The sequence below is a fragment of the Malus sylvestris genome, chromosome 16 (genome assembly GCF_916048215.2).
Source record: "Malus sylvestris chromosome 16, drMalSylv7.2, whole genome shotgun sequence".
NCBI lineage: Eukaryota > Viridiplantae > Streptophyta > Magnoliopsida > Rosales > Rosaceae > Malus > Malus sylvestris.
Window position 1 is genome coordinate 18081289 of NC_062275.1, and position 10320 is coordinate 18091608.

A 10320-nucleotide genomic window follows, 5' to 3' on the forward strand; every position below is an offset into this window, starting at 1 on the left:
TTTCTCAATTATTTTGACCTATTGTGTATTAAATTGCGGGTATTTTTGTAGTTTTAGTCCTTATTTAATAAAGATTTTTCACGGAATGGCAAAAATAATTGAGAGTGGATAAACTCAGGACTAGTTCTACCACTTTTAAATCTTAGAGATCAAAGTGAAATTATGTCAATCTCAAAAACTATTTTAGATAAAAAATAAAAAATAAATAAATAAAAAAACCAATTTGTAACGGAATTAGGTCAAACGACGTGTGGAAAACTTTTGTATATTTTTTCATTTTTTTAAATAAGGAGAAAAACTCTTAAACAAAACAAATTGCTGCTCGCTGTCTACTGTCCGTGTGTCTTATAAGCCCTCGCAGCGATAATTTGGAGGGGCAACGCCATGGCTCACGGTGGCCACAGCAAGCGGCGGGTGAACCCCGCCGGACATCGGTCCAAGTCGGCCTTGGGCCCGGAGAAGAAGCCCAAGTCCGTCACCCTCAAAAACCAGATTCGCTCCATCGAGCGCATGCTCCGTAAGGTACTCCCTAAATCTTTCTTCCCAATCTCCACCACTTTCAGTTTTCCGTTATTCCATTTCGATTTTGCTTCAGTTGGGGTCGATTTTAGGGTGAGGGTTTGTGTGGTTTGGGGGTTTCAGTCACCTTGAGTTCTTTGCTAGCCCTGTTGCGTGTATAGAGAGAGAGAGAGAGAGAGAGAGAGAGAGAGAGAGAGAGAGAGAGGAAACTGTATACAGTATTCTGAATTTCATAGGAATTTGAAGTAATTGGAAAATTTCTGACCCAATACCGCTTGGATTAATATTCTGTCGATCTTTCTGGTTTTAGCTATTGATGAAGTGATAATCATTGTGAAGTGTGGCCTAACACGACGATTATTGTTCTAAGAATCTACCAGCTGAAGTTAGGGAGGCTCAGGAAAAGAAGTTGGAAGGATTCAAGAAACAACAGGAGATTCACTCCCGTCTCGCTGTGGAACGCAAAATATTTATGCGTGACAGGAAGATAAAGTTTTTTGGTACGGATGAACTGATTTTGTTTGTTACTTTAGTTATTTTATAGGTGAATTCGTGTATGATGTGCTGCTTAATTGCATCAGTGGTTTGTGTTTTACTCGAATGGTGAAAATAGCATGCGCTTTTTGTAGAGAGAAGAAAGATAGAGAGAAGAATAAGACGCCTGGAGAAACTCCAACGTGCTTCATCGGGTCAGGCACAAGACGCAGAGGTTTCTGTGAACCTTTCGAAATTGAAAGAAGATCTTGAATATGTTAGGGTAAGTTATGTAATCGTCCTTGGTCTATTTCCTTTTATGTGGATGCGGGGATATGGCATTTGTAATTGGGAATTTGGTTTTTTTTTCTCTGTCATGAGAGTATCTTAAGCTGATATTGGACTTGAAATGTGAATTTCTACTTGACTTGCCTTACTAGAGAAGAGCCGAATGTTTTTCACTTTACTTGTTACAGACTTTAAATTGTTTCTTGAAATAACATGGTACTTGTTTCCAATAATGTTGAACTGAAAGGCTGATATTTTTTTGACCACCAGTTCTTTCCCAAGACTGAAAAGTACGTCTCTCTATTTACTGGAGGTGAAGATACAGATGTGATTGATATGAGAAATAGGTTGCGAAAGCAGATTAAGGCCAATATAGTTGCTGCAGCAGCTAGCGGAAAGGATTTGGAAGGTATTTCTTTTATAAATACCTAGCAAAACGTCTAGTCTTCAGATGAAATTAACCGTACAGGTAAGAATGGCTGCAAGATAACCTATCAAACAAAAACACCTACCAAATTATTCTTTCCGCATTCCTGCCAAGCTAGATGCTTTATGTTTTCTCTCCAGGAGGCTTGTTTTACCTTCCTTTTCTTCTTTTACTTATCAATTATGAACATGATCTGAGGGTTACAAATTATTGAACTATTTTATTACACTGATATGAATGCTGTCTATTCTTGGACTTCCTACAGAAACAGGGAGTGAGGACGATGGGCTTGTGGATATGAGCGAAGATGATTTCTTCCTAAATGGGAGTTCTAGTGATGAAGCAGATGCAGACGATGAATGGACAGATAAGAGTACAAAGTATTTTACAACTTTTCTGTTCGTAGTTTATTGTTTTTTTTAGCAGTAAAATTGTTTCTTACACTAATAATTAAAATTGAGAGTGAGATGTCATAATTTGTTCTTGAGAACTTTTTGTTTTGACTTTGAGATAGGGTTATATGTTTGATTTGTTGTAATGGACTGTGTTGATATTCCCTCATTGATTGGTTAGTGTAAGTTCTCGTTTATCAAAAAAAAAAAAAAACAGATTTATAAAAAAAAGTGGACATACTGCCACATCCCGGCCTAGGGCGGACCACTTCCCGGCCCGCTCCACCACCGTAGCACGATATTGTCCTCTTTGAGCTTACCATTCCCTCACGGTTTTGTTTTTGGGAACTCACGAGCAACTTCCCAGTGGGTCACCCATCATGGGATTGCTCTCGGGCGCTACTTGCTTAACTTCGGAGTTCCGATGGAACCCGAAGCTAGGGAGCTCCCAAAAGGCCTCGTGCTAGGTAAGGATGGGAATATACATTTAAGGATCACTCCTCTGGGCGATGTGGGATGTTACAATCCCCCTTAGGGGCCCGACGTCCTCGTCGGCACACCACGGCCAGGGTTAGGCTCTGATACATACTCTGTTGAATAGAAAGCTTATATTTGATTAGGCTACTGTTGAGGATTTCGATCATTATCACTTTCTCTTAACACAATCCCACTGGCTTTATATTACTTGGCGAAGCTGAAAGTTAACAGAACCTATATGAATTAGTGTATAATCTGTTGTTTTGTTTTCATGTACTTTGCCTATTTATTAAAAATATGGTCCATTTTGATGGAAGTTGCATCGAAATTCGCTATCTGTTTTGCAGGGAACAGGTGTCCAGTGCTTCAGGAAAAGCAACTTCTGGCATGTCCAGTGATGAGAGAAATCAGGTTTCCCATCTGTTGACTATTGTACTGCTGTGATTAAGTATATGTACTTATTGATTGTTTATATTTCTGTCGCCTCACCTGAATTTCTTAAATAGCGACAGATTTCTGCTAGAGCTTTGATGCCTCCTCCCCGGCCATCCAGCAATTCTCACCCAAGTTCTGTTCGTGCTCAGTCAAGGTTTGGTCCTTCATCAAGCAAAAATTCCTCAAAAAGCATCACTGAAATGGCCACATCAAGCGCTACATCAAATAGCAGAAGTGGAACTTCCATCAATACATCAAGTGGCAGAAGTGGAACTTCGTTCAAAGCTAGGGTATCCTCTAATTCAACTGCAGGTCAAAGTAGTAATTTGAGCTCCAACTCTGATGCTCATAAACCCCGTAGAAAGAGGAGGCCAAAGAAGAAAAAGCAGCAGGTTCGAGTTACTTGTTAACGTTAGATGTGTTAAGGTTTTGCATCTGTTCATGAGGTCTAGTATTTTCTTTTGGAAATTTGTTACAATGCTTTTAAAAGTCTGTCTAGTAACATATATCCTTATATGAAGTAAAAAACATGGAAATTGCTAATGGTCTTGGTTTAACCTACGGCTACTTGGTTTTAGTATCTGTTTTCATTTTTTATAAGAATATGCACCTCCTTTCATACTTCAGCTACAGATCTCTCTGACAAGAGCTAAAATGAGTACCTGCGCTTTATTTGACTCTGGGGGTATAGGTTTTGGCCCTGTTGGGTCAAGCACACATATATAGCACTTACTACCCACGCGTTTCCATGGACCATGGATGATAAATATATGCTATCAGTGCACAATTACCGGGGGATTTGGTGTTCTTGCACACAGAGGGTCAAAATTGCCTGGTAGGATAGGACGTGGCCACATTCCTTTTCCTGTGATTTATGAAGTTCATATGCCATATTGTTTTCCTAGGTCTTCCTCTACCCCTTCGGCCCTGAACCTCTGTCCCATAGTCGCATCTTCTAATCGGAGCGTCAGTAGGCCTTCTTTGCACATGTCCAAACCACCGTAACCGATTTTCTCTCATCTTTCCTTCAATTTCGGCTACTCCTACTTTACCCCGGATATCCTCATTCCTAATCTTATCCTTTCTCGTGTGCCCACACATCCAACGAAGCATCCTCATCTCCGCTACACCCATTTTGTGTACGTGATGATGCTTCACAGAATGTTGGGCGGTGAAGCATCAACACATACACAAAATGGGTGTAGCGGAGATGAGGATGCTTCGTTGGATGTGTGGGCACATGAGAAAGGATAAGATTAGGAATGAGGATATCCGGGGTAAAGTAGGAGTAGCCGAAATTGAAGGAAAGATGAGAGAAAATCGGTTACGGTGGTTTGGACATGTGCAAAGAAGGCCTACTGACGCTCCGATTAGAAGATGCGACTATGGGACAGAGGTTCAGGGCCGAAGGGGTAGAGGAAGACCTAGGAAAACTTTGGAAGAGACCATAAGAAAAGACTTAGAATACTTGGATCTAACGGAGGACAGAACACAATGACGTTCTAAGATTCATATAGCCGATCCCACTCAGTGACTTGGATTTTCCAAGTCTCCAACCGAGAAGTTTTCCTCACTCGGGAAATTAAGGGAACACTACCTCAACCGACATGCTCCACTCACAAAGCTTCAACATACAAGTTTCAACAAAAGAAAATTCAAAGAACTTAGCGAAGAAGGCTTTGGTGTATTTAACACAATACGTTGAAATGAAGGAAAGCTTATTTATTGATATCCCCGATAAGTTACAAATATGTACATATACTTGAGTCAAAATAAACAAACAAGAGGGAGCCTTCACAAAGGTTGCTTAGGAGAAGTCTCAGCAGTCGGTAGAGCCCTAGAAAGAGAAGGCACCGGAGGGGGATCATTCGGAGCCTCAGTACTGGACAGAACCCTAGAAGGAGGAGGCATCAGAGGTTGATCATTTGGAGCTTCATTACGCGGTACAGCCCCAGAAGACGAAGGCAATAAATGCCTTTGGAACAAACCCACAAATCTCTGATGATCAAGTAAAACCTGACCATCAGATTCCTTCATCTGATCAAGCTTCCTCTTCATGTTTGTAGCATAGTCATGTGCGAGCCGGTGCAACTGTTTATTCTCATGCTTGAGCCCTCTAATCTCCTGTTTGAGACTCATCACTTCAGCCGCCAATGATTCAACTTGGCGGGTTCGAGCAAATAGGCGTTGGGCCATATTAGACACAGAACCTGCACACTGAACACTAAGAGCCAGAGAATCCTTAACAGCCAACTCATCAGACCGTTTGGAAAGTAGTCTGTTATCTTTGGGAGTGAGAAGGTTTCTGGCCACTACCGCAGCGGTCATATCATTCTTCATCACGGAATCCCCAACGGTAAGAGGACCAGTAGGGGAGACGAAGGATGGGCGCCATATGTTGTCTGGAGAAGGCGGGGCTGCCTCTTCAACAAGGTTCAAGTCAAAACGACGGTCGGAGGGGCCAGACATTTTCAAAGGTGTTGAAGAGAGAAGAGGTCGGACAAATCAAGATCTTAGAAGTGCAAGAATGGAGCTTCTACTGGTGGATATTCAAGTGTGCTTTGGAACTTAATGTCTGCCCCTATAAACATCTGCACTCGATGAAGCTTCAGAAATCGAAGAGGCGTTTGCTTTCTCAAAAGCTGGGCTGCTAAGAGACCACGAGGGTCGATCTCAGAAATCGAAGAGGCGTTTGCTTTCTCAAAAGCTGGGCTGCTCAAAGACCACGAAGACCGATCTCAGAAATCGAAGAGGCTTGCTTTCTCAAAAGCTGGGCTGCTCAGAGACCACGAGGGCCGATCTCAGAAATCGAAGAGGCACCTACTTTTCCAGCCCTGTCAGCACCTGTCACACTCACACTCAGCTTTGCGGAATTTATGGGCATTCTGTCGAAGATTTCTGGCGAAGTAGAAAGCACATGAATCGTACTGTTCAATCACCCACTTCCCACACGCAACAGTAGCTCATGGGTACCACATATAACTTTGCCAAAGTTCTCTGACAAAGTTGAGACACGTGAAGCTTGCAGCTCCCACTACATCGCTCTGACCAAGAAGGGTAAAAGATTAGCAAAGAAACAACACTAACAAAGTTTAGACACATAAATTTGAAGGTCTAGCTACCATATTATTACCCACAAGGGTAAAGGAACAGTACCACTGCTGGATAATTGGAAAGTCCCGGTGTGTCAACCTCTGTGCTTCGTGGCAAGGTAGACTAGCAAACATGCCCAACCTTTACTCACATTCGAGAAAACACTCCCAACAAGATTGCTTGCTCCAAAATCGAAGAGGCACCGCCCTCCGAATCTCGAGAGCCAGACTCCCAACATGATTACTTTCTCAAAAATTGAAGAGAAGGTAAAGGAACAGTACCACGGCTGGATAATTGGAAAGTCCCTGTGTGTCAACCTCTGTGCTTCGTGGCAAGGTAGACTAGCAAACATGCCCAACCTTTACTCACATTCGAGAAAACACTCCCAACAAGATTGCTTGCTCCAAAATCGAAGAGGCACCGCCCTCCGAATCTCGAGAGCCAGACTCCTAACATGATTACTTTCTCAAAAATCGAAGAGAAGGTAAAGGAACAGTACCACTGCTGGATAATTGGAAAGTCCCTGTGTGTCAGCCTCTGTGCTTCGTGGCAAGGTAGACTAGCAAACATGCTCAACCTTTACTCACATTCGAGAAAACACTCCCAACAAGATTGTTTGCTCCAAAATCGAAGAGGCACCGCCCTCCGAATCTCGAGAGCCAGACTCCCAACATGATTACTTTCTCAAAAATCGAAGACACCGCTCTCCGAATCTCGAGAGCCAGACCCCCAGAAGGATTGCTTTCTCAAAAATCGAAGAGGCATCGTTCTCCGAATCTCGAGAGCCAGATCCCCGACAGGATTGCTTGTTCGAAAACCGAAGAGGCACCACTTTCCCAACTTCAAGAGCTGGATCTCCTTGGATAAAGCTTGTCTGTAATCTTCACACGCAACATCAGCTTTCCAGATACCACAGACCACTTTTTCAAAGTGCTCTGACAGAGTTAAAACTTGTGAAGCTGGCAGCTCCCACTACCGTGCTATGACCAAGCAGGGTAAAGGAATAGCATTATTACTTGATGTTAGGGAGACTCCTATATATGTCGACCTCCATCCCCAACGGACAGGCAGACCTGCAAAAATGCTCAACCCTTCCTCTTATCTGAGAGGGCACTCCCAACGAAGCCTTTCGAAATATTCAGCTTTCTTTCCCCCCGATAATACCTCTGTAAACAAGCTATACTAGGTCAAGAATATCTCATATCATCAGGGTTAAAAGCAAGAGTATCCCATATCATGCTTTTTCCCTGTCTTTTCCTTTGGCCTTGTTCTTACCTGCAAGACAAGGAGAATGAGAGCAATCAGTCGGCACTTGGAATCAAGCTTCCAGCCAGGAACTGACTGCCTGAACCCCTTACCTGGCATTGCTCTCGAGTACTCATCTTCAACACCTTATGCTTCCAGGGAAGATCCCGCATCTGCCTGAGGAACAGATAGGGCAAGTGAGAAGGATACAAGGAAGCATGTGGAGACAAGCGTAACAGCACACGTGCCGATACATCCATTACTCTGTCAAAAGCAAAAGTATCCCATATCAGCAGGGTCGAACGTACTCTAGATTTGATGGACTTGTTTTGACCCTCAAATTCTTCAGTCGGCCTTATCTCTGGAGGAAACCAGAAAATCCTCCAACCCAGTTCAAGAATAAGCCTGTGGAAAGTTACTTCTTCAAAAGCAAAAGTATCCCATATCATCTCTTCTCATTTTTCTTCTCTTTATCCTTCATGCTGCCTGCAAGATAGGGAGAATGTGAACAATCAGCCGGAGCTCTGATTGCTTACCTTGTATGTCACCTCTTTCAGCAGATCCCCTAGCTCGGCGACTTGGGGGACTTCTACTACATGGTTTGTATCGCGCTTGACCAAGCCTGAAACTACAAGTAAGCTTCAAGTGACATTGATACATTACCTTGTGCATCTCCACCAGTTACAGATACCACCCCTGGATGGAGGAAGAGTACTTCCAGAGAAGATGCCACATCTACCTATGAGACAGATAAGGAAAGTCAAGACGATACCACACTCCAGTACTTAGAAGTTTCGTGGTTACGAGATCATTCTTCCACAATATTTCCTAATGTCATTTGTACTAAATCATTCACTTGTACTCACTAAATGAGAGCTTGAACCTATGTACTTGTGTAAACCCTTCACAATTAATGAGAACTCCTCTATTCCGTGGACGTAGCCAATCTGGGTGAACCACGTACATCTTGTGTTTGCTTTCCTATCTCTATCCATTTATATACTTATCCACACTAATGACCGGAGCAATCTAGCGAAGATCACAAAAAGTGACCGTTTTCGCTACCTAGGATCTATCTCGCAAGAGAACGGAGAATTAGATGGAGATCTCAACCATAGATTACAAGCTGGAGGGATGAAGTGTAAGAGTGCATCCGGCGTGTTGTGTGACCGTCGTAGGCCACTGAAGCTCAAGGGAAAATTTTATAGGACGGCAATAAGGCCAGCGATGTTGTATGGCACAGAATGTTGGGCGGTGAAGCATCAACACGTACACAAAATGGGTGTAGCGGAGATGAGGATGCTTCGTGGGATGTATGGGCACACGAGAAAGGATAAGATTGGGAATGAGGATATCCGAGGTTTGGACATGTGCAAAGAAGGCCTACTGACGCTCCGGTTCGAAAATGTGACTACGGGACAGAGGTTCATGGCCGAAGGGGTAGAGGAAGACCTAGGAAAACTTTGGAAGAGACCCTAAGAAAAGACTTGATTTTGGATCTAACGGAGGACATGACACAAAACCGAGCGCAATGGCGTTCTAGGATTCATATAGCCGACCCCACTTAGTGGGAAAAGGCTTTGTTGTTGTTGTAGTTGATTTAGGTTGAATTGATGTGCATCTGCGCTTAGATAGGCATAATAGCAGTGGCTGGGCATTTTTTGGCTAACTTACAGAAGTTGGATGTATATCTCGGCCCGATTGATTTGAGCTAATTATTCAAGCCGGAAAACTGAGTATAATTCAAGTATGGGCCATTATTGTATGCATATTCTTCATTTATCATTAAATAACCATACTATGCTAAGTGGATTTCTTCAAGTATGGGTTATGTTCAATATGGTGAGTGGTGTGCTTGCTTTTATTTATTTCAGAGCTGATTTTGTACTAGCTCTTCGTAGTGGTCAAAAGTCTGATCCATACTAGCATTTTTTGTACGATTGATGTGATTTATCAATGATTTAATGCAGTTGGTAAATTCCTTTTCATAACTAGTTATATATTTGCAGGGATGAGTGGAAGTTGCTTGGTGCCGATGAGACCTTCGCTTTTAAGGATTCGATCACTTGAGTTGCTTATGCGGAATTCTTACAGCTCAGTCTTGACAATGAAGTTGGAAGGCGGTGCTTACCGCTCTATGTAACAATTAGTCTTTAACTCCATGCCTACTCACTCCGAGCTAGGCTTGATTTATTTTGAGAATTTGTACAAACTTGTGATGTAGTGAGAATCACTAAATCCCTGGATGGCACGGCACGGACTTCTTGGTGCTCATTGAGAAATTCATATTGGAATTGGATCGTGCCCTAGTTTATTTACGTGTGTTTATGCTCGATTGCTTTTAAAAAACCGTTTTAGTACTAGTTTGGTACTGAGATGCTTTTATAAAAAGTGGGTATAAAAAAAAGCTGAGCTTAAAAATATGTTTGGTAAACATTTAAAAACAGCTTATTTTCACAGTATTGGGTGAAAAAAAACTGAAAACGTGAAGTAGAAAAAATAAACTTATTCTCATAGCACAACAGAAACAGTTTTTTTTTAAGGCACAACAATACCAAACCAGCTCTTCCTCTATGATGTGCTTGCCTGGGCATGTTTTTTTATTGCTTTTTGTTCGTATCCAGCTTGTCTTTATGCGGCCGACGACAAATGCAGGCCATGGCATGATACCATGGTGCTCATGTATTGTTTTGCAAGGGAGAAATTGAAATCATATATTGCTTGTCTCGAAAACTACGGGCTTGTTTGGGAGATGACTAAAAGCATTTTCAGAAAAAAAAAAAAAAAAAAAAAAAAAAAAAAAAAAAACACTTTTAAAGGAAATGTTTTTGAAATCAAATTTTAGTAGTAATGCAAAGCTAATATTGAAAAAAAGTACTTTAAGTGCTTTTTAAATCTAAAAATGATTTTAGTCATTTAAAAGCCTCTTGTAACATGCTAGTGTGTGCGGCAATTTGTTTTTTATTTTTG

At 42.0% G+C, this 10320-nt stretch overlaps 1 protein-coding gene across 2 annotated transcripts; it reads left to right on the forward strand.

Moving 5' to 3' along the window:
* Nucleotides 1-311: 311 nt before the first annotated feature.
* LOC126606783 (rRNA-processing protein EFG1-like) lies at nucleotides 312-9664 on the forward strand. Of its 2 annotated transcripts, none has more exons than XM_050274173.1 (8): nucleotides 312-522; nucleotides 890-1019; nucleotides 1149-1276; nucleotides 1552-1690; nucleotides 1974-2088; nucleotides 2925-2988; nucleotides 3090-3404; nucleotides 9360-9664. In XM_050274173.1, the coding sequence occupies exons 1-8, from the start codon at nucleotides 385-387 to the stop codon at nucleotides 9363-9365; spliced, it is 1035 nt and encodes a 344-aa protein (XP_050130130.1). In that variant the 5' UTR covers nucleotides 312-384; the 3' UTR covers nucleotides 9366-9664. The 2 variants fall into 2 exon arrangements, with proteins under 2 accessions (XP_050130130.1, XP_050130129.1); XM_050274172.1 differs by having other exon boundaries at nucleotides 313-522; nucleotides 3084-3404.
* The last annotated feature ends 656 nt before the right edge of the window (nucleotides 9665-10320 follow it).

Bases quoted from the DNA above. Each gene is read 5' to 3' on its own strand.
- LOC126606783 (XM_050274172.1), top strand. From the start codon at position 385: ATGGCTCACGGTGGCCACAGCAAGCGGCGGGTGAACCCCGCCGGACAT. The intron at 1,020-1,148 runs GTACGGATGAAC...CGCTTTTTGTAG, and splicing joins CAGGAAGATAAAGTTTTTTG to AGAGAAGAAAGATAGAGAGA. The intron at 2,089-2,924 runs GTATTTTACAAC...TCTGTTTTGCAG, and splicing joins TGGACAGATAAGAGTACAAA to GGAACAGGTGTCCAGTGCTT.